At 40.4% G+C, this 25,034-nt stretch overlaps 1 protein-coding gene across 4 annotated transcripts; it reads right to left on the minus strand.

Moving 5' to 3' along the window:
• Positions 1–64: 64 nt before the first annotated feature.
• On the minus strand, positions 65–25,010 carry LOC116773155 (ubiquitin carboxyl-terminal hydrolase puf). 4 transcript variants are annotated; one of them, XM_061528627.1, is made up of 56 exons: positions 24,820–25,010; positions 24,575–24,671; positions 23,614–24,356; positions 23,089–23,360; positions 22,642–22,860; positions 21,886–22,053; positions 21,641–21,719; positions 21,497–21,569; positions 21,310–21,428; positions 21,098–21,209; positions 20,571–20,730; positions 19,855–20,013; positions 19,413–19,540; positions 19,255–19,333; positions 18,985–19,175; positions 18,438–18,618; positions 17,988–18,180; positions 17,322–17,628; positions 16,784–16,973; positions 16,563–16,691; positions 16,123–16,302; positions 15,539–15,863; positions 15,334–15,458; positions 15,141–15,260; positions 14,719–14,841; positions 14,337–14,486; positions 13,754–13,865; positions 13,450–13,664; positions 12,800–12,968; positions 12,073–12,299; positions 11,663–11,866; positions 11,340–11,512; positions 10,769–10,935; positions 10,388–10,466; positions 9,936–10,110; positions 9,593–9,733; positions 9,060–9,220; positions 8,641–8,767; positions 8,414–8,524; positions 8,270–8,346; positions 7,910–8,015; positions 7,425–7,583; positions 7,103–7,294; positions 6,889–7,035; positions 6,363–6,806; positions 6,140–6,274; positions 5,772–5,962; positions 5,304–5,501; positions 4,864–4,982; positions 4,680–4,795; positions 4,303–4,594; positions 3,869–4,060; positions 3,572–3,711; positions 3,309–3,443; positions 2,989–3,241; positions 65–2,572 (listed from the first exon to the last, which is right to left on the minus strand). In XM_061528627.1, the coding sequence occupies exons 1-56, from the start codon at positions 24,860–24,862 to the stop codon at positions 2,298–2,300; spliced, it is 9,897 nt and encodes a 3,298-aa protein (XP_061384611.1). In that variant the 5' UTR covers positions 24,863–25,010; the 3' UTR covers positions 65–2,297. The 4 variants fall into 4 exon arrangements, with proteins under 4 accessions (XP_061384611.1, XP_061384610.1, XP_061384609.1 ...); XM_061528626.1 differs by having other exon boundaries at positions 20,571–20,733; XM_061528625.1 differs by having other exon boundaries at positions 21,098–21,212.
• Positions 25,011–25,034: the final 24 nt, after the last annotated feature.

Below are 25,034 nucleotides of genomic sequence, written 5' to 3' on the forward strand. Positions count from 1 at the left end.
AGTGTTGCCAGTGAAAAATATAATGAAAAAAAAAATGAAGGGACAATGAAAAAAGACTAATAAAAAAACTTTATAAAATACTGTTTACTTTGGCTTTTGAGTCTGATTGACAGTATTTTCATGGATAACCACGAACAAATTGAACAACAGGCATAGTAGGTTGGAAGGTTCCAAACAATTCTTTATACATAAAATAAAGTAAACATTTCAAGCCATAAACGTGTGCAACACTTAAAAAGCAATCAGCTCCAGCCACATTTCATTAAAGACAAAATACAATCTTAAAATTATTTAAAAGACAGTTACAGCTTATCTCTACTCAGGTATATATATTAATAAGCTCTAAAATGACAAAATGAAATACATATTTTGTCTCGATAGCCAGTCACCATGTTCTGATTGATAGCACCACAATACATAACCCTTTCCGAAAACGTGATCAGCCTTAACCAAAAGACGTCACCACAGAACAACTATAGATAATGCATGTCTTTATTTGCATAATTAATAACAGCATTTATAAATGTATACAAATTACAGTAAATTATTATTGCTTCTGTGTTCCCTATCAAGCTATTGTTTATTGAATTGAATATTCGAGACGGGGACAGTCACGACCACAAGTCGTAAACATGTACGCGTAAGCCTTGCGATGTGAAAAAAAATATAACTTACATATAATGATTATGAAACTTAAATATATGTGTATAACCGGGCAGTGTACTTACTATTTCACTATTTATTATAAAAAAAAAAATCAATTACACTACAGATAACCATATTCAATGTAAAAATCTGACATTGTTAGCATTGAACTACTTTTTAATTTACCATTATTATTTATTACCATAATAACAATTTTAATGTAGCAAACCTGTACACCTATGAAATGTTCTAAACTACAAAAATTCTAATTTAAAAAAGATTCCTAGTGTTACCAATTACTGTCCATTCAAACTGTTGTTATTAAATATAAAAATGTCAGTGGCGTCGGTGCCTCCGTCGTGCTTATGATATTTTCACAACATACTCCGCCATTGCAAGCCGGCGACGAATACTTTGTATTACACGAGACATTATTTACAACCGGCTACAGCGTGCCGGCCTAGCTTAGGACATCGCAAAGGAAATTACAGAATTTGGACGGGATTTCACTTAGAGTAGGTGTGAATAAAGTAAAAGAGACCTCAGCCTATACCACGTAACTGGGATTTTATAAGTATGAGAAACAGAATATAAGTTTTTTAATGATAACCTTACACTAACAAAATTTCACAGCCGAAAAAACATAAACATAATTTTGATGGAAAAAAAAACATTAAGCAAAGTATTTATAGTCTTCGCTTTAAAATATACAACATGGAGTTTTAAAACTATCAGCGGGCGACATGTTGGTATCGTACACTTATCATTAATTACACGGATGTTTCCGCTGATCGCTGGCAGGAACTAATTTGATTGGTTCCCAGCGGTCGGTCGGCGCGCGGCGCGAGATGGACACCGAACAAGTCACCTGTTCTGTACACTGGGATCGGAATGACACATTACACGGTAATTCCATGCAATTCACTCTTAACTGTCCAGATTCTATCGATATTAATAAAGGAGATACATTTTTTTTTGTCATAAAGTATTCCTTGAGCTAGTTTTGTTCGATCAGCCCCAGAATTAGTTTATGTCCTAGTCCACAATATTATAGTTAATAATTCGTTATATAGCCATATACAATAGAAAATATTTAAACCTTATTACAAAGTGAGCCATCGAGTTCTACAACAAACAAATAAATATAACACATACATTTCTTTTATACAGGTTTAAAGTAACGCTAGCCAATTATGTTAATTGTTTAATTCGCCCCACTCCCCGCCTTCCGCTCGGCGGAGGGTGAAGACGTTTGCTATAAACTCAATAAAAAAAAACCTTTTTAGTTCGTATTTTTTTTTCATAAATATGATCTGAAAAAGGTTCTATAATGTAAGCTATCCTAGTGATAATATATTCCACAACATTGTCTATACAAGTCCATCTCGCAGAGGACGTTGAGATAAAATTCCATTCCAGGCCGCCGATCTATCTCGGCTCGCCGCTGCAGGTCCGAGGTGAACACATAATTTTTTTTAAAATAGTCTCAGTCTAAACAACGACAGCGTTCATTGAGAGCGAGCCCCTGTAGTTACAAGTGACAAGGGTTCAACGTCTACAAACCACACGACACACACGATCCGCTCACACAAGTCACAACACTAGCAGAAGTAGTGCGGGGGGTAGAGAGTGAGAGACGGCAGGAGATAGTCTCAGTCGTCCGGGGGAGCGGCGGCCGGGGGGGCGGGGGAGGCGGGCGGGGACGGGGCGGGCGAGGGCGCCGGGGAGGCCTGCAGGCGGTGCAGGCGGCGCAGGGCGTGGGACAACAGGGGCAGCAGGTCGGCGGCCGGCGTGTCGGAGGTGGCGGGCGGGGCGGACTCGTCGGACTCGTCGCTGTCGTCGAGCGGCTCGTCCTGGTCGCTGCCGTCGGACGGACAACGCGCCTCGACCGGAGACCCGCCGGCTTCCACCTCGCCGTCCTCCTCTTCTGCAGAAGGTTGATTTATTTCATTGACTGTATGTTTGTTAGAATAATTATGAGGTTAACGGTTTTTGCCTGAAACTTTGTACGGGTTGGGCCTCGGCATTGAGCTCACAGAGAAAAGATGTTAGACAATATAAATATGATAACCTAGCGACTGCGACACGCGTAGTCCGTGTTTGTTACGTGACTTCATAAACATTCCGACTGATATGTGTTGAGCCGGCGGGACCTACACACCTACAATTCCAGATTAAATTATAGACTATGGTTTACTCTGATGTGTGAGCTGCGTTACTGTAAAGTCTCATCAGAGTCTGTTAAGTAGTTTTTGCTTGGAAGAGCGACAAACAGCCAAACATCTTAACAATATTCGAATTTACAATATTACTAGGACTGGCACGAATGGTTACGTCGCTTACCGGTGGGTCTGATTAGTCTCTGGTGCAACGCGGCCGTTGCTCTATGTAAAGCCCGGGCGAGTGGTGTGTCGGGAGTGGGGGGTGCGCGCTCCGCTAGTAGTAGAAGGGCTCTCGCGGCCCCCAGCAGAGCTGCCAGTGGGGCTCTCGCCGCGCCCCCCGCCACCTCCTCCGCCAGCGCCTCGGCCGCCCGCGCCGCCCCGCACACAGCGCCCGCGCCGGACACAGACCCGCTCGGACTCGACACTCCGCCGAGCTGTGTTATATGATAATAATTAATATTTTCTTATAATATCAAATATTAAGGACGGACAATACTGTACCTTGGGATAGTAGTGCTGCATGAACTCGTATATGGCCTGGTCCGCGAGAGACTCCCGCTCGTCCAGCAGCACCGCGTCAACGTACTCACCCACCACGCTGCACTCTAACAGCATTTCCTCTAGCTTTGCATCCGCCTGGATTATAATATTCATTATACTTATATTATATTTAAATTTGTTAACTTCAATTTATGACTGTAGGAAATTTTTTCAGACACAATATCTCATTGTCTTTAAAGAGCTAAGTCGTATCATAATCTGACCGGTGAAGCTGCTACATCTCTCCAGAAAGCCGCGAAGTAGTTGAACCTCAGCGGCACCGCCTCCAGCGCACACAGCGCTGACAACAGCACCAGCTGCTCCGACATACAGCGCTGACTCCGAGCCACGCGACAGCAGGTGTCTGTAGCACGCAAATTGATTGGTTAATTGTTTAAATTTTTTACAAATGACCGCCTGATGTTTTAGAAGCTGAATAGAAAGTAATTATACTATAACCATAATAGAAAATAATGAAAATAACAAAATAAACCATTATATAAATTATTTGTACAGCTCACCGATGAACTTGTGGTAGGGTCTATATAGAGCGGGGCGCGGGTGAGGGTGTGGGTGTGGGTGAGGGTGCGAGTGCGGAGTACGCAGCCGTGGTCGGGAGGCTGCGCGGGCGGCGGCGTGAGCACCGGCGGCCAGCGGGACAAGAGCACCCAGCGCCGCCCCGCCACCGATCAGAACTAATTCACGGAGCACGCCTGGACATGACACGTTAGATGATTATAAAATGTGTTAGGTGGCTTCGACACGACGAAAGAAAATAACAGTATTTCAAACTTTAACATAAGCCCTTTATATTAACCGGAAGGGAAAGAGTAGGTTATAAAATTTTGTTTTAGCTTAGGACCATATTTACCTTCTTAATAACAATAGATACAGTAGGTGTGACAGTTCCATCACACTCGTGGAAAATAATCATATAATATAAACATCATGATACCGAGTGCTGCGTGCGGCAGTCGCGGCGTCCGCTGATGTAGATTGAGCAGTGTGAGGAGTCGTCGGGCGCACTCGGGCCAGTCCTTACAGGCCAGCAGCAGTGCGCGGGCTTCCTTAGCGTCCCGACGCAGGCGCAGGGTGCGGCACAACGTTCGGGCCCACCGCAGTGCGGCTCCTAGCTCGGCGCGCACCGCGGCACCGCCCGCGCCCACGCTGCCGACACCGCCCACACCGCCGACACCGCCAACCCCCCCACCACCCTCCACGTACACAGCGTGCAGACTGTGCAATGCCTGAACAACGGTTGATGTAATTTTATTAAGTCAGTGTATCATATACTTCACCTCAGCCTCGTTAGTTCCCGCCGCTGCGACTCACTTCAAACGTCATCTGTAGCCCACCGTTGTACACCACATACAGCCTGTCGTCCTCCGTCTCCACGAGCGTGCAGAACGCCGATATCAACGTCGTCCAACAAGTTCGTCCGTTCAGACCTGGATTGAAACCTTTATTTTTATATCACTATTATATTCGAAGCAAAGTTTCTCGAGCCGTTTCTTACCTTGTAAGTATGCGGAGAGCGTGCTCCTCCTGAAGGCGGCCGCCTCTCGCGGCTCCACGCCCTCCACACTCACAGCTCCGCCGCCGCCACTGCCGCGGGCAGCCAGTATCCGCGCCAGTCTACGTACATATCCATTAATGTTATTCAAATATTTCTCTATTCCTTTGGTCGAGTTATACTCAACTAACGGTATGTGATACCCTTCATTTAGGAGTTCAATAAAAATATCTGGACCTCCATCTTGACATCCCGCCGTAATAGGTATAGAATGACGTCACAAACTTCATGTATTGTCGCCCAAATTAAGGGTATATACAAAAAAAATTGCTCAATCGTTTGATATGTTGTGTTTTCAAGATTGCTTCTATTTATTACTAACATCGTCAAGCAGCGTATGTCTCTACACCCTGTATACAGTATATCAATAGTAAACAATATACCTCAACAGTTCATCCGCAGCGCCGGGGTAGAGGTGAGCGTGAGGCGCTATATTCCTGAAGGCCCAGTGTATGTTCTGATGCTGCGCCAGGGAGCGCGCAAAGGCAGCTGATCTACGGCAGCATAGCCTCAGCAGGGCGTAGTAGGGCGGCAGCATGGCGCGGTTATAGGCCACAACTTCACCGTCCTCGTGATCCGCTCTGACATCATACGGAATATTAGACGAAGGCAAAAAATACTTTATATTTCATAATATATCTCAACTAAAACATGATGACTATAACACACCACAATCAAAGAAATTTTTATAACACTGATGGATTAACATAAGACCTATTTCGATTTAAAAATTAAAACATTGATCCACACTTAATTTTAAAAAAAAAATCATACATCAAAAACAATTATAATTCTGTTCTTCTACAACTTAAGTAGAAACCAATTATTGAAAGAAAGCCCATTCAACTCACAGTATATAATTAAAGGCTATGTGTTTGATGAGTCGCTGGTTGGCCAGCATAAGCTGAACGTTCTCTGGGCAGTCGAGCGTCACCGCGTGCCAGAACGTCAGTAGGGCCTGTTTGTTGGGGTGTACCGCCACGGACGGCTCAGAGATAGCTGGATGATACAGATCCCACAGATCGGGGAAGTACTGACCGAACTGAAATAGAAAGATAAATATTATTTAAAACACATTCAAAGTACAAACAACTGTTAGTTTTGAAAAGTGTTTTCGGGAAAATTGTTTTGTTTGGCAGTTTTTATTACAATGTCCTACAATAAGACCTACAAGTCGTGTTAGTATATGAAAACGTTGTTGATCAAACTGATATCATACCATTAATTTCTCGACCCTACTGACCACACAGTATGACATGACGCCAAAGTAAGCCGTCAGTTTCATGGTGCCGTGGACCGCGATGTCTGTGTACTTTCGAGCAGCTTTTAATTTTCCCAACAACATCGTATATACCTAGGAAAATAAAGAAAAAACAATATATAGCTAGCTGGATCAACAAATACCTAAAATAAAAATATCGTAAGATAAACCTATAATATACCTGATGCAGCGTGTGATGAGCCGTGTCCGGTAGCTTGGCGAGATGTAAAGGTTGCGAGGCGGTGGCGGCGGGAGCGGGGGTGGGGGTGGGGGCAGGGGTCGGCGCGGAAGGTGGCCGTCGGGCGTATCCTGCGCGGAAATGCTGCGACGGTACCAGAGCTACGAGCAGCAACGCCGCTGCCGCTCTAACTCTTGCTGCACCCGCCGCCAACAGCTGCGCCTCCACCCAGCGGTCGGCTGTTCTTAGAGCCCAAGCATGGGCCGCCTTATTTCGTGGCACCTGCATCGCGAGCCACTCCAGCGCCGCGTGCGGACACACCTCGCCCGCCTCCCACAGACGAGACAACACCAGCTGAGTGAAGCACGGCAAACCGCCGGAAGATCCCCCACCCCCACCGCTGCCCTCCACCAGCAGGGTTAGCAGTTTGAAGAACGGACTACAACTCTACACCGAAAGATAAAAATGATAAGTGGTAATCTTCCACGAGCTCACTGCAATCTATGATACAAACAATGTCTTAACTCACTTCCGAATGCTTCGCTATCGCCTGGAATATCATGTTCACAATTTTCTGCGCCAGCGCCTCGTTCCACCGACACAGGGCGAAAATGAGCGATCTAGTTTGTTGCAAGTTTAAGCAATCTCTAGTTTGTTGATAAATGAAGGGAAACCCCTGGAACATAATTAGTTTATGAGTTTCTTCTCCTGGGTCCATTCACACGAAGAAAGTAAAAGCTAACCTTGGCGTGTAGCAACGCCCGAGCGTCGGGTTCTTCTAACACCAGTTGTCCCGAGCTGTCTCTGGACCTCTCCACCAGTCCGCTGACGAGGGCAACCATTTTATCCAGAGCTCCAGGCCGCAACTTATCACATGCATCCGTCGCTCCACTCCCGCTGCCGCTACCGCTAGCTTCCTCTGACGGAGACTCCGCCTGCAGACAAGTTATTCATGGATAAAGTCAATAAACACAGACCATGGGTTCATTATACTGGTCCCACTAAACTAAAGCTGTCATAATGACCGTAACTTATATCAATAATTACGTATACTATATAACCTACCGCGTTGGCATTATGGCCTAGATAGAAATTCAGCATGGTTGATATAGCGTGTGCCCGCAACATGAACCTGCCCTCCTCCTCCCCCATCTTGCTGAACTCATACAACAGGCTGAAGTATTCCGTCAGGTGTCGCAGGTGACACCGTGCACCGCTCTCCATCTAACAATCATTACATTACACATCATTGCCTCTATGACAAAATATAATATGAAATTGTAAACTGTAAAATATTAGTACTGAATAACTACTGTCACTTCATTCAAACAAATATATTTTATAAATGTCTTATATAACACTAAATATTCATATATAAAACTACAGGCAAACTTTTTCAATGTTACCTCAACTTTATTTCCATTTTAAGGAACAATATCGTTTAAAATCGGTTTAGTAGATTTTGAGTTTTCATACAAACAACTAACCAATATTCCTATATATAAGAAGAAAAAAAAACACGAAGACTGACATATTTATAATAGTCTTACCAATGATAACAACATCCTTATAAACCTAGTAACACAACTTGCTTCTCCCAGCTTGCTATCACCGCCCCCGTCGCTGCCCTGGAGATACAGGGCGCAATGACTAGACCTGTGACAGGGAAACTTCTCATGACATACGGGATACACATGTTTTGATAGTTCTGCTATATTAATATACAGTCCGTGTGATCTCGCAATGGTTTTATTCATAGCTACATACTATTCAAATTTCAATATATTTTTATACTAGTACTGTAAGCACATTCATCTTATTTATCTCAAACAAATACCAAAACGCAATTTTTGTATTTTGAATATGAAAACAGATTCACACAACATCGACATACAAAAATAACAAGTTACCTCAGTCTTTGTATCACATGCATACAGAGCCTCTGGAACATCTGACGCACCATTTGATTTGGACATTTTATTAGTACCTGAAAATTATTAAAATTTTACAAAACCATTCAATAAAAATCAATATAATTATTTTATATATATTACCTGCATCGGCCACCATGTGTCATCGGCCATGTGACCCAGGAACCATTCTGAAGCTGCAGCGGAGGAGTTGAATTGTTTGGTGACCAGTTCTACCCAAGACACCATAGTTGGCTGCAAGTTTAATACAAACATTGAAATATAGTGTTTGTACAGATTTCAACTTTATTTGCATAGGTTTAAGGTCCAATTCGTTTTAGTAATCCTTTTGTTATTAATAAATAACTCACTTTCTCCTTAGCGTGTATGAAGGTTTCTATGAAGAAGGATGTGGACAGTCTAGCAGCCACTTCAGTGATCTCCGGCCGAAGAGTCAACAGAGACTGTGGAACTGAACTACACATCTGACCCATGAACCTGGAGGATTTTATACACAATTATATTATTACATATTTTATACACAATTATCAACTTATACATCATGCAACGCCTTGCAGACCACTCTCTTCCTAGAGAGATTCTGTAATTCCATATACATCACTATGTAACTGGTGTATGATTGCTATCTTATGGATGAAACGCAAATTCAGAAATTGACTAAATTCAGACATCTTTCAAATTATATAAAGCTTTATAATGTTTTTTTTTTATCTATGGTTTCCGGATTAGTCAATAAACGATTATACTATTGACATTGACTTATACTAACGTGAAGTAAGCGTGCTGGAAGATGTTCTTATCGTGCAGGAAGGTCATGTTGTCGTCCCAGATCCAGGCCAGCAGGTCCGGGGGAAGGGGGGGAGCCGGCGCGGCCGCGGCCAGGGACTCCCGGCGATCCACACACGGAGGACTCTCTGATGTACGAGACGACTACACACAGACAATATTATCGTTAGTTATATAGACATATTAATCCATCAATCAATCTTGTCTTTTTAACTTAAATTATATTATAACGTCAAACATTAAAAAGAGTTGAGATCTAAGACTTTCGCGAGTATTCATTAAAATGAACTATTTTTTTGTGATTACTACGCATTCTTTTATTATTTTTAAAACTACACACTCCCGACGTTTCAGTTACTCTTCAGCAACCAAGATCACGGGCAGACGAGATGAGAATGAACTTCATTTAAATAAAAAGAGTTGTCAATTTTATGTTGACCTGTCAATGTCGTGTACAAGCGTCCGTACACACTAGATTTATGAAGTAACCCATTAATATTTTTGACTGTATGTAACCTGTGCCTCCTCCAGCTGCCCCGCGTCCGATCCTCGCTGCGTCGGCGGCGGACTGAGCTCGTAGAACAGCATGTACGCGCTGTTCGTCTTCTCGAACGAGAAATCCATGAATTTGTCCGTCACTGAGTCGTAAGTTTTGCTCTGTTAACAGAATTAATCATCATTAAGAGTCACTTTAGAGTACTTAACCCGTACTATTACATTCGGACGTTTAAAATCGTACATTATAACGAAGTAACATGTATAAATAAATATCTAAATTTTATTATTATTATTTGCTCGTTGCCTGTAGTGTTTCATGTACTAGCAGTTGGTTATTCGATGCCGTGATAGACTGTCTCACCGTCATCTCCCCGCCGAAGCACTCAGCTGCGATGTGTGCCGGGTCAAAGGGCTTGACCTCGGCGTCGTTGAAGAGCAGCCAGCGATCATGGTCGTGTTCCCGGTCCCGTATGAACGAGTAGTAATGTCCGCCGTCCGCGGTGCCCGTGTGGACCGTCACGCCGATCAGCTCGTATCTGTAACGGACGGATTATACAGGGTGAATGCACAATATATGAATATTTAGTAAATAATATCTGCATACATAATCAGGTACAAAGCCTTTAATTCAAATAACATGGAATTTTGAATAAAAGTTTCTATATACAACTACTAATATATGTTATAACACGAAAAATATATATTTTCGGTCGGATTTTGGACACACATGATTGAGAATGCAATCCTATACACATGATACATGTGCCGTGTATATTATTGTAACGTTACTCGTACTGTACTGTATGTACTTACTCGTAATGTTCTTCACCGTCAGAATCTTCTTCATTGACCTCGCCTTCTTTCCTCTGTTCCGCTGACTTTCTCTTCTCTTCTATTAACAAAAATATATATTAAGGAATGAAAGCAACATTAGAACATACTATTATTATATATTCATACTATTAATGTCTTACTAATTTCCCATTACAAAAATATATGCAATCTTTTATATTAATTAAAATGAAATGGTTTGGCTATTTTTGTATTTAATGATTTCGTATACATAATATTATGTATTATAATTTTATTTGCTATAATACATATATTTACATATAGAAATTTCGTGATTATATCTAAATGGGGCCTACTTTATAAGCAAATTTACACATGGATATAGATAAAAAATAATGTTACCTTGATACTGTGCGGGCATGAGATGTTTCTCGACATAACCGGACATATCTAATCTCATGGGAAACGAGAAGTGTGTGTTGACCTTCTCTTTGAGCATCGTCAGCATGTTGAAGGTGTACCGCATCGTGTTGAAGCACAGGATACGGGGGAGTTTCTTGAAGCACGCCCTGAAGTCGCAGGTAGTAACAGATCCAATAAAATGTGTGTCTACCCTCAAATGTTGTTTTCTTTTTGGTATTTGCATTTTCAATTTTAGTTTTAGAATAAATATCGGGCAATGAATATGATCATATCAATTATGGAATAGAGTAACTCGTTTCGAACAAATCCTATGACGTACTGAATATAGGTTATTGATATGCACTAACGAAAAACTAACGTACTGTTAAAATAGATAGTAACTGAATCAAAGTTGTTAACTGACGTTAAACCGGAGCAGGCTTGGAACCAACAATCTCTCGAATGTTATATTCTTCAGGGTCCAGATTCGAATACTGCTCTTTTGTAAATACTTGATTTAATATTTTCCATTTCAATTTTAATACATACAATTGATTTAAAATGTATTTACCTTTTTTCGGCTCGCACCTTGCTGGAGCAGGTGCTGCAGGTGTAGCAGTTGTCTCCTTCCAGCGTGTCCTTGACGGTGACCTCGTCTAAGGACTGGTGCAGGTTCCGCATATCCGCCACTTGACACCGCACCGTGTAAAACTCTTCCAACGTCCGGGACACGTGAGGACAGTCCTGATGATTAACAGCATTTTGTTATAATATTTGCACGAAATTATTCAAGGTTTGTCTTAAACGCGGTTATTAATAGAGAGAGAGTCATTATATATTATATAAATACAATGAATATTTCAATGAAAGATCCATCAGTAGTACGTGACTCACCAGGGATACAACGTTATTGCTGAGCACGCCGCAAAATAGAGTTTTCACAAGCTTTTTAAGCTCCGGCGTCATTTCTTCCAGCTTGGAGACCAGGTCTATGAAGAACTCCGCCATGTCTTTCTGTTCGCCCGTGTTCAGCGGCTGGTGGTCCATCTGGTACACTTTGCAGAAGCTTCGAGGATTGTAAGCTTTACGTTCACTCTCCTATAAATAAATTTAAAAAATATAATACGGTCACGTAGTAGATATTGTTGTTTACATATTCTCTGATCATTGACTACTTATTTCTTTTTTGGTTTGAATCAAATGGGTGAATTAATTTAAGGTGCAGATACTTATTAAAGTGTCAAATATAAACCGGGGAGAAAAATTTGAAGAGCTTGTAGTGGAAACGAATATATATGAATTACCATGAGGTATGCGAACATTCGCTGCATCTCGTGGAGGGTGGGCGCGTGTCTGGACGCGGCGGGATCAGCCGACAGCACAGCGGCGCGGGCTGCCGGCATCATGAACAGGTGTTGCATGCACGACGCCATGTAGCACGTGGCGCCCAGGTTAGTCAGGCCCACGTACCCGCACTCAGAGCGGGACTCCTCCGCCGGCCAGTAGTCCCAAGGATATGGCGAGGATCCTCCTTTAATGTAAACGGTATTTTATAATATTAAATATAAGTGAGAAATGAAGGACAAATTGCATTTTAAAGTTCAGCAATAGTGGCTTATACTGAACATACAGCAGTTTAGTTATACCTTTTCTTTGAACTTATTTCACAATATTTAGTCTAGCTATGACTCAAATGGCTATTTGAAAAGTCATTTCAAATCTGAGCCAACATTTGTAACTACGAATATAGCTGCTATAAAAGTAATTTTCAAACAATAGGTTTCAAAATTATTAATTTTCAGAGCCTATAATAATAATACATCTTCCTAATATTATTACTGTGATATTTACATACAAATTAGATCAAAAAAACTACTAAGTATAAAATAATTAAATTCAAAAAAAATTATGATTCTCAAATATATATATATATATATATATATATATATATATATATATATATATATATATATATACAGACTCTTTCTTGACACAGATATCTTTTGAATTGTATGTTTCTTGTAGTGTTACCAGGTTTATGGTGTTCCATGAGCTTGTGATGCAGCACCATGTAGTTGTCTGGTGCCGCTCGGACCAGTTCCACCAGCAGGTCGTAAGCCGCGGCCCTGGACTTCTGGGACTTACACTTGGGCAGATTCCGCTGGGAGGGATTTGCTACGTCGAATAGGAAACCGAACACCTGCAAACGAGGATAAGTATTTAATGAATCGCCTTGCAAACAGCTAGACCCGGTGCTTTGCTTTAACATGGAGATGAAGTTGTTTTTCCGACATTACCTCTATCGTAAGTACAAAATTTCATCAGAATTGTTTCATTTTTTCTCAATAAGAAATTGTATACGGTGTAAAATACTGAATAATATTTTGTGTTATCCAAATCTTAAATAGAAACTTTAGTTAGCAGATATCAAGTCGTCATTACTCGGTCATTTTATAGGTCCCTGCCTCATATCTTTAGATACAGAAATAAATTTTTAATCAACTGAACGTTAAATTTAAACCGACGATTGCACTTTATAAATTATTTATATACAATTTTATGTAATAGAAATTATTAGTTTACCATACAAAACCCTTACACTTGCACCATTTACATATACATTGTATGTATGTATGATTGGGTGTCTTATGAGACTACATCTGAATGAGAGCTACTCTTACCATTTCCAAAGTCCTCGTGCCCCGTTCAGAAGTCTTAAACCTCAGAGGATGTTTCAGGAGGTGCGTCAATAGACTCAGCTGGCCGTAGAGCCCGTCGTCAGGTGTACAGGGTTCCGAACGTTTTTCTATAATTTCCCTTTTCTCCAGAGAGCAGCTGATCTGTTCGCAGAGTTCATTCAGATCCGGTGCACCACTATCCTCTGATAATGCTCCTTCTATATAGTTCAAATATATTCTATTATATATACACACTCTCATTGTTTATATTTATATATATGTGTCATAACGAAATGAAAGGTCAAACCTTTAAAGAAATCCTCCGGTAATCCATCTATCAGTCTGCACACCAACCAAAAATAGTCTCTACATGCTGGGCCATAAGGTTCCTTTCCTTCTTCCGCGTGATGATGAACGACCTAGAACAAAACAATATAAGCATACCAATAAATATTTATACCAAAAAATGGCTTATTAATTTTTTATTGTAAATAATTTGAAACGAATGTATTATGGTATAAAGGCAAAGTGATAATTAGAGAGAGTACGCAATAAACTAGAATGAGACAAACAATTTTAAAGGTGATTTCTGAAAACGCTAGACTAAGGAAACACTCTACAAAACTTACAATAAAAGAGTTCAAGATTAATTTTAATTTAGATAGATATAAAAACATCGGCTTTGAAATGACACAGATTAAAATAAAATAATTCACAACTTTTATTATATATAGAAATTATAAAATATTATAATAGAAAAGATTTCCTCAGAGTGAAGTAGCGGTATTAGGATTTGGAATTATTCTCCATGTTTATTGAAGCGTTAATTAAGACATTCTATGGAGTGTTGACTACGATAGACCCTCCTGCTCTAAGTTTGTACTCCGTACCTCGTGGTGATGATGCGGCGGATGCGGATGCGGCCTCATGTCCGCTGCTCGCGGCATGTGCTGCAGCAGTAGCGTCAGCAGCGGCGCCAGCACACCCGCCTCGCCTCCAGCACACAGGCGGTACAGAGCACTACCCGCCTCGCGACGGACCTGAGGGTAGACGATTAAATTGATTTTTATCTATAGTTCATTATGATATAGAAAAAATAGATTTTGTGAAATGTTGATACGTTTTCAATAAGATGAAATAAATTTCAAATTTTTAAATTTATTTAAGGTATTGAATTATTTAGAAATAGATAACAAGTTATTCTGTACTAAAGCTATGACATTCCAGTAATAAAAAACAAATGTAAATTTGATATGAATATCCAATACTTACAGCAGGGTCTGCGTCGTCCAGCAACAGTCTTGGGGCAGCTCGTCTCAGGGACCAGGCCAGAGACACGGCGTCTCCTCCGCCCCGCGCCCACACCACGCACACACGCATCGCGTGCTGAACCACCTGTAAGTGACGTCACAACGGTGGATTAAATACAGATTGAAAAGTGTATGACGTCACAATTGCAAATAACGTCCACTCGGTAGAGATCAAGTACATAGAGTATAGAATACGCCACACTGTGTTTATTTCGAACACTATTAAGTAATACAAGAATATTAAAAGAAAACCAGAAGAAATTATAATTTTTTCATTCTCAATTTAAACTTCTACTACTAAATCAACTGTCAGCTCAGTAGGCTACTTGACTTGACTAACTTGACAGTACAAAAATATTCAACTCATTCCGTGTCGCTTGTTACCTGTGCTCTTCCCCAGAATCCAGTCTTGTAAGTGGTCGGCTCCTTCATAGTAGCGGCTTCACAGAGTATCGAGATTAACCTCTCAGTCGTCTCTTCAACGTTCATCAATGACAGTAGGGACTGAAAAACATATCTATTATTTTTTGCGCCATATTATAAATATATATAATACTTCTATTAAAGTAATACTTACTGGATGTAGTTTAGGTGTCTGCCCCGACTCCGTTGGTGGCAGCGTACCGATGCGACAAAGCAGCTGTAGCAGAAGCGCAAGACAGTCTTGTCGCCACTCACTGTCGTCGCTCCTCTGTAGAACGCCTAAACAACATTCATTTTATGAGCAATTTTTATCAATAAATATAAAACGTGGCATATTTGATCTTTATTGTCAATCGCACCTGACATCATGATGTCGTAGAGTAGCCGCAGCCCGCCCTTCTTGATGAACAGCTCGTTCCAATTCTCGACGCAAACTTTTTCCTCAGTCTTATCCAAGGTTCCCGTCGAATCTTTAATGCTGGAACCGTTGTTGGAGCTCAGTTTGTCTATGATGTGTAACGAGTACATCAGCTTCTGCGGGCTGGTTGGGTCTAATAGCTCCGGGAGTTTGTTCTCCGAAGGGTTCTGGAACGCTTCCAGTAGAGTAGGGTTGAGGGGCACGGCCTGAAGAATGTCCCAAACACGACGAGACAGAAGCTGCGCTTTTGTGTGAGCAACCGGTTCCTTAAACAGAAATAATTGCTTGTTTATATATAAATAAAATGAAATCTCGAAAGTTAGTAGTTTTATCATAAAATTTTTGAATTTATGACTAGGTAGCAACAATCTGAATAAAATAGTTGCTGGTCTAGTTGCTACATAGTTTATGAAGTATTCCTGAAGAAAATACATGACATTTCCGGATAAATAATATGGGTCATTTTAATTTTAAAATTATATTATAATGCCTTAATAACATAAACATGATAGTCCTATAACTCACTCCGGTAGTTCCGGGTTCCTTCATCTGTCCAAGAGCCTGCATCAGCGTGAACAGGTGGTTGAAGTACGTGGGGTCCAGCAGTAGATGTGTGGGAAGTCGAGCTCGCGCCGGAGCGGGCTGGGCGGACGGCCACTCCGCCCACGCACCCCGCCCACCGACGCCCACAGACACGAACACCAACTATTATAACAGAATTTATTTAGAATATTGTAATACTTCAGCATATTTAATATCACCAACTAAGTTTCAATCGAGGAATTATTAATGCCGTATTTATGTAACCAATATTATATTAAGGATCGTACACACAGGCGTGAAACTATCATTTGACTAATACTGTCTCTATTATTGCTGAATTTCATTTGATTACGTTCCTCTTACGTTTCATGAATTCTTGATAAATGTGACTATTAAGGTTAAAAAGTATAAATTAATATTACCTGATTGTCTTTGAAGCCCATATCATACAACGTCCTCTCGTCGTAGTCGATGGTGAGCTCCTGACCTTGTGTTATCATTCTCAATGGACCGTCCGTCGACAGAGCCGTGACGCCATCCTCGCCCTGTATCTAAAATTTAAAACAATTTTTGCAAGAAGATAACATTTATATGTAATTCATTTCACACTGAAGCATTATATTGAAGGTGAGGTGAGGAATACCTGTCTCTCCCACCACACATGTACATGTGCCCGCAGGTGAGCCACCAGGTCCGAGTGATGGAGAGCGAGCACCGCGCGAGGCCCCGCCCCCGCCGGCTGGAGGGTCACCCGCACCGAGCCCGCACCACTGGCGGACCCCTCCCACGCCCCGGACTCGCACAGCGCCCAACGCCGGAGGTGATAAGCGTATCTGAATAATAATATTAATGAATATTTACACTTTACATGCATATCTTGCAATTGTACGGAGCTTGTGAGCTATGTGTTTGATAAATTAAAAATAACACATTCTGCCTAATGTACCACAAGTATCTGTGGTAGCCGCTGCACGTTTAACCGCAGTAATAAGTTGGTAGATTACTGGGATTAACTTTGTGTTAGAGGGTCACACAGAATTTTAGGACATACCGGCCTGAGAAATACGAACTGAAAACAAACATCAACTTCAACAAGCTGAATGCAAGCTGCATGCAGGTTCCTGTTTGAGTTGGTGGGAGCTTTGATGAGCCGTAACAAATATAGCCTTCACATAGCCAACCTCCTTTTGAAGGTATCCAAATGTGTCTTCAGGAGCAGCAGAGCTCTCTGTATACATTGCAGCGCCGCCTCCTCCGTCATGTGTTCGTATATGTTTTGTTTGTCGCTGGTCTTCTCGATCTCCTTGCCGTCTTCTATCGTCACGCCGGGAGTGAGCGAGGTTCCTTGGCAGTCATCGTTCTTGGATATGAGCCTCTCAGCGGCCGAGGACAGGTGAAACATGCACTTAGACACGAAATCGTCCTCTTGTTGTAGTTGCTGGCCCATGTAGTAGCTGTTCAGGTATTGTATAGCTCCCATGGATACATCTGCTCGGACAAAGAGGGAAGCAGCATGTGAGTCAATAATTGGCAACTAACGACCGGGACAACAGCTGCTGTATACTGGGAATTTTAATATATTGACACTTCATATTATGATTGTATCCTATAACACACATACCATGATATCAGACAAGAGGTCTTAACGTTTTGGCTTCTATCTTATAATGTAGCTAACAAATTTATTTCACTGCTCCAATGCCGTCCCAAATTTGTAATTTTATTGTATGCAAAAATTAAATTTAGATGTAAGATTTTTTTTGCATTTTTTTTTTATTATTTAAAGTCTCTCTAACACGATTCACTATTTATTCTTTTCGAAGAATACCATAAAAGACAGTATGTACCAGTGTTATTAGCTCTGAGGGCGATCTTCCACAGATGGTCCATGGCGAGGGTGTGTGGGTGATGGGGATGATGTGAGTGGTGAGTGTGATGGGCGTGGTGTGGGTGTGTCTCTCGCGAGTCACCCGCCCCTAGCGCCATTCGCGCCAGGTTACACAGCTGCTGGTACAGGCTAAGACCCATTATGCTGATGGTCTGAAAATACATATTATTATTAATTTTTTCATTGAAATCACTGCATAATAGTAGACAAACATACAAAGATGCCTTTACTTTTTTCCATATAAGTATGAATATATTTTAACATATAAAATTTAAAAAAAAACTTAATAAGAATTCAGTAAAAGTATATAATGCAGAAAGCCATTTAAAGAAAAGAGAGTAGAGTAGCCATGTATTGTTTAGTACTAAGTTATTTGTTTAAAAACTTTCATAAATACAAATCAACATACCTCAGGGTCCAGAGTGGGCATCTTTTCGACGTAGAGGAACCGCAAGGCGTCCAGTCCCAGCGCGTGTTGGTCGGGGGACTTGGTATGAGATAACAGCCAGGAGTACAAACAATCAGCACACTCGCTGGTACCGCGCACCACCAGGCACTGCCACAACTCCTCCACCTGCTCCACTGTTAGCCTGGAGGGAATCGCATCATACGTTACAAACATTGTGACGAATGTTTGTTTGATGAGCATGTGTTGTATACAAAATATTTAAGATGAACTACTACTGAAATTTTGTGGCCACGATACAATGGGTAATGGTGTTGGTTATATATATATATATATATATATATATATATATATATATATATATAGACAATTCGCCCTGAAAGACATACATGTATGTTGTATTTATTAAAAATTATACGTAACATCATGACTTGTTCTTAAGCCATTGAGTTGTGGCATGCCACAATACTTTATTAATTTAAAGTATAGTAAAAGATATTTTTTAAGCATAATAACCGCGATGGCATCGGTGTTTGTAACATAAATATACCTAAAATGATGCGGTGATCCGACTGGCGAGAATATAGCTGTGAGGAAGTGTAGTCGGACGGTGAGCTCGGTGATGTGAGCGTAGTGTTGGGCGTCTGTGGGGGTGACGCCGGAGCGCTGCTGGACGTAGTGACGCAGGTCCTCCAGGAACAGACGCATCATACCACGCTCACGCTCCGCCCACATCACCACCTGCGAACAAGAAAGAGAGAGATATATATATAAAGGGAGAGGGAGATATAAAGACACTTAGAGTAAGAAATATAAATACTTGATGCATATCCATGCCACGGAGCTGTTGGAACGACGAAAACAACTTCGGCAGAAGACGAAGTGATACCGCAACGGACCTGGAAACATGTTATAACATGACGTAATTTTTTTTTTAACTCCCATAGTGGAAACTCTGCTTCTTCCCAATAACAATACCTATGATTCGCCAGGTTATCGAGACATCCCTCGATAAATTTGATACGAATAAACTTGTCTGTGCTGAAACATAGTAACGCGCAGAGAGCTTTCTCGGCTTCCAGGGCCAAACCTTCACCCAGCTGCTCCTGTAATGACATGAATCACATGAATCAATTTCCCTTTCGATTAAAGTATAAAGTTGCCGAAGAACTTTTGCTTAATACACAAAGTGTATATCAAATGACAAAATTTTAATTAAAATAGAAAATATTCAATGAAAAAATAATCGCCACGAGCAGGAATCGAACCTGTCACCCTCGGAATAGCGCGCTCCAGTCGCTTTCCTTGTATTATTGATTTCCCAATGAACCCTAAATCGAGTATACTCTCATAGTTGCTGTAATGTTTTAAAAGTGACATAATTATATTAAGTGATAAAATGTTTGGTCATACGACTCACAATGGCGCCGTCCTGTAGCAGGTCCCACAGCAGCGTGTTCCCTGGCCGGCACACGTCGTCCACGCTGAAAGGCAGCACTGGCGCCGGGGACGGCGGGCGAGCCTCCGGACCAACGCCCACGCCCACCCCCACCCCGCCGTACTCTGTCAAACACTGCGCCTGGACACGTGCGCACTAATATTATTATTAATGTTCAACTTTGTGAGGCTGCTTGGATGCATGGACGTGTGTTGCTATCACAAAAAAAAATTAACGGATTTTAATGTAACATTACAGTAATAAAGTGAAGGCATAATAAATAATACAGCCGGTAATCCACGTACTTCGAGCGGGAGAGCAGCATAACTGTGATGTTTTGCATAAAGCTCGTGAAACAAACTAAAGAAGTCAGTGCAGATCGAAAACTATTTTTATTATTTAATAATCTTAGTACATACACGTCTGTATAAATTACTTATCAAATTTCTTTGTCATAATATTTTGTTGAGACACCAATCGCTAGCAGCTTCTTGCTAGTGGTGTAGACTGCTCGCTGCTAATGTCATATCGTATGTATGTTATATCATTATTGGGCTCTACCAACGACACGCGCGCACGTGTTGTGAGACAGTTTTCCCGACAGAAAGCCTGATTTTCACTTCTACATCTCCTATCACTATAAATGCCAGGTGACGGTATAAGTTGAGATAATTAGGTCATTCGATATTTCCAATAACCTGAGCGGCGAGCCTGGCCAGTTCTTCCTCGCAGGCCGAGTCGTCATCGTCTAAGTCCGGCAGATGTCTATGGGAATGTACTGAGAGCGCGGAAGACGCGCTGCCCTCCTCCTCCGAACGACGCTTGTAGCTCTCCATCAGACGCAGTTCCATCAACCGCCTGCTAGCAGTCAGATAATACGATATAGATCTTGCTGACTGAGCAACATCAGGACCAGTACTGAATTCTTAGGAAGTACCTCTATCTACCTTTTGATATACTATCAAGTACAAGCTGTGACTAAAGTTACTTTTTTGTGTCTTTAAGTATATTTAATACGTAATTGTCTTAATGTTTTCAGTAAAAAGCGTCCAGACTAGATAAGATTTAAATATGCCGATTCATAGAAGAATAATTCTCCTGCGACACTGGTTAACCGGCGATACAGATGAAGGACAAAAGGTGATTGGTACAGGAAACTTCTTGTGTTAGTTCTATAAATATTCAATTATATAAATATAATTCTATGTTTCTGATAGAAAGATACCTGGCATCCACGTTATCACAGAGGAGCTGACAATGGGCTGTATCACTGCCGGACGACTCTTCCTCCACCTCGGAAACCGATTCAGCCAATTCAGCTGTTTTGAGTTGCGTCGCTACTGGCGAAAACATTCGGTATTACGTATCGGCCCAAACTTATTACATTATATAATACCAATGCACAGATCCGATGAGGTGTATGGACCATGCACTCACGGAAATGTCTCGTCTTGCCGGCTTTGTGCCGCTTCTTGTACAGCTTCTTCTTCCTAGGACGCAGCAGTTCCTCCGCCCCGCTGCTGGCACTGCCGCTGCTGCCCGCACGTTTGTTCCGCCTGACAAAAATATTATATAATAAAAGTAAGATAATTTTTAATCATTTAGAAATCCAAATTCAACTCACTTTTGGCATGTCTTGATAGTGAGACATTCTTTCTTCGTGAGCTCTTCACCTTCTCGGAGCCATTCTTGCTCAGCTGTTATAGACAGAGTTTTGAGTAATGTCAAAAAAGTTTTAACACATTTAATATAAAAAAACTCCATCAACCTGTGAGTTCCCTTTGATGTTTGCTCTGTTTCCGCGGCGTGGGCCCGGCCTCCTCCGCAGACGTGCTCAGTTCCTCGCACTACAAAAACACACCACTATAACTTCCATGCATACTAACAAAAAATTATAATCATTTTAGGCCAAATAAAGTAAGTCTATAATAGAAATATAACTCAATGATAAATTACAATCATCAGCAGAAAGGTAATTGATAAATATATGTTAAGAAAGACTTATCATCATACCGGATCGTCGTCCGAGTTGGTCTGGTCCATACTGACTGAGGCCTCCGACGAGGAGCGGTGAGGTTTACAGGCGGGAGGGGCGAGGCGAGGCGGCTCAGGCGCCGGGGAACCCCCGCAACCACCACGTGCCCACATAGCACGCATTAATGCTGATGCAAGGTACAGACTCTACACAGATAATATAACATGTGTTATAATATAAGTAAATAATAATATAAGTAAAGTTGGAGTATTGATGGGTCATATTCAAACAAGTCTTTTCTCATAATTACATAAAGATTTTTGCATATAGAAATATTGTTTTTTTTTTATTTTATTTGTTAGTTCAGGATAATGGTTGGTGTCTGAACTGATTTCAATGGGACTTTAACTGGCAGGTAGCTTACGAAAGAAGCGATAATAAAAAAAAATACACTTAAGTGCGTACGCAATCGCTTACAAAGTTATTATTATAAAAATGTTACCATATGATAATGACAAGAATCTCTCCATATTTTTCTTTTTTTTCATCCAATAAGTTAGTATATATCAGTAACATTAAATGTAGAGTAAATTGACTTACAAACAACTGCTTACATATGTTTTCTAGAATTGTTTAAAGTATAAAACGATTGTAGACAAAAAAATCTGTAGTATATCTTGATTAAATAGAAAATGGAACTCCTACATCATTCAGTGATATATCACTTGCCACTTTAATTAAATTTCTATAAAGACTTTAAAGAAATCTAAAGAATATCAATATGGAATTGTAACCTGTTCAGTATGCTCCTTAGGCGGCAACGAGCAGAGGAGGCTGTATAAGTGCGAGCAAGGCTTCGGTGCAAGCGCCCTTATGAATCCTGGCAGTAGATCATACACCTGTCGTCCGCAGTGTTTCAGCTGAGCCGCTGCCCACACCAGCTCTACATGCTCGGACGTCACCCGACCCTCCACAGCGAGGAACTTCAGAATCATGTGCGACTGCTTTATAACCTGTAAACAATTACAATACATATTTGCCATAATATATGTGAATTATAATGTTTGAAATAATATTAAATTATTACAATTATATTGAAAGTTATATCTATTTTGTGGAATTTGACATTCAAAATATAAAATTATAATAATTAAGACTTACAACTTCGCTTTGCATTACACAAATTTTTTTGAAATTCAAAGCATTCATTTCTTGATTAATAAAATAATACAAATATAAACCTCAACATGTAAATTTGGTCCAAATAGATGTTCTATGATGTTGTTGTTGGTTAGCCAAGTGGCTAGCTGCTGGCCGGCTAACTCTGCATCTGCGGCGGGTTCTCCAGCACAGAGTTCATTGTGGGCCGCTATATGAGCATTGATCTGAGCTACACCAGCAAGTCGCATAGTTAGAGTACTGCTGTTAAAATATTTGAAGGCCAATGCTAAGCCATCACCATCAAAAGCCAATGGGGCATCAAGAGGTTCTTTAGCTGCTCCCCACATGAAATCTGCAAAGTAATATTATTCATAACAATACAAAGCGGATTTTATGTACAAAAAAGTTATTACAATCTGTAATATGATAAAATTGTTTGAATGATGCAAAAATCAACATTGAATCAAAAAATTTTTGGTATACAATTAGAAGTATATTGTTTTTGATTTGTATGTAAGTTTAAAAAGGAATAATTTTGAAAAATTTAGTAAATAATTATTTCATATCATTTATAAAAAAAATATATATCACTCTAAATCACTTACCAGCCATAGATTTAACTGCTGGTACCCTCAAATCTTTGTCTTCTAGACTGCACATGTACTTTAAGATTTTGCTTCGAAGTGGCATGAAGAGTTGAGCGACTGCTCTAAAATTCAGCCACAGTTTTAAATTACCTACAGCTGCAACTATTGCATGGGCCATAGACAACGGTAGGGTTGTGGGAGTGGCAGTCTCAAACACAGATGTCATAGCACATACACCACCCAATTTGCAAAACAAACTCACATTTCTTAAAAGATATGCTGGTATTTCAGTGTCATGGAGGTCACAGTATGAGCTTAGGTTTGATATTTCTTGTGCTGTAAGGTCGTCTAAGCGGCTTAAAGCTGAATGTTTACAGGCCAGATAGAGCGGGAAATTAAGAAGGAATATCTTTGACACAATGTGCATTAACTTTTCCTTCTGCTGTATTGACCACACTTCACTATCAGCAACGGGCACTGGCTTCTCTTCATCCAAGTTATTTGGTTCAATCGGCTCAGTGGATATTGTACTTTCTGGGTTTTTATCATTGTTCTGAATGTTACTTTCTTCAGTTTTCTTGGTTGTCCCATCTTGTAGCTCTTGTTGTTCTGGATTTTCATTGCTGTTTACGGTTTTAGCGGATACTATTAAGTCATCTTTTAGCTGCTTCAGTTGACACACAGATAAACACAAAACACTTTGGACAACTAAATAAAATCTTTCAAAATTCTTCACATCTCGATAACAGCACATACATTGCCTAAAAAATATAATGTGGGTTATAACAAAATATTTCGGTCGATTTCATATTTATATAATTTAGCACACTGTATAAAAGTATGTATAAAGATTTGACAACCAACTCTCGGTATTTCAAGTGAAAACTATAATATTATACCCAAAAAAATTATATCAGTGATAAAATTTGTAAATCTAAGAAAAAAATACTTTTATTCAAATTTTTCTCAACATTCTTACCTCTGAGGCCAGGACAGAATGTAATTTAATACTGTTTCAAGCTCAGACTGACTTATAGTTGGATATTGAGACACATCGTCGGTTAATCTTGTTTCACCTATAAGGAAGAGAGTATTGTTCTAACATACATGAAATATAAATCACAAAGAACAAAATAGTATCCCTTTTACATTTTTGGTATTGTTTTTTAAAAAAATAGTTTAATAATTAAATGGACCACGAAATTTCGAAACAATGTAACTTACAATTTATTAAAAGCTGTGAAAATTCTGAACAAACATCACACATTCTCAATGTTTTGTGTCAATATTGAGCGAAATATTGTTAAAATATTATCGCAACTGTTATTATGATTGGAATATTGATCATTATTGATATTTTCGTATCAGAAAACGAACACTGCCTTAGAAATGTCACGGAATCCGTTCCACCATTGTTGACGATTGTTGTCAAAGGGACG

This window comes from Danaus plexippus (assembly GCF_018135715.1).
Source record: "Danaus plexippus chromosome 18 unlocalized genomic scaffold, MEX_DaPlex mxdp_35, whole genome shotgun sequence".
Classification (NCBI taxonomy): domain Eukaryota; kingdom Metazoa; phylum Arthropoda; class Insecta; order Lepidoptera; family Nymphalidae; genus Danaus; species Danaus plexippus.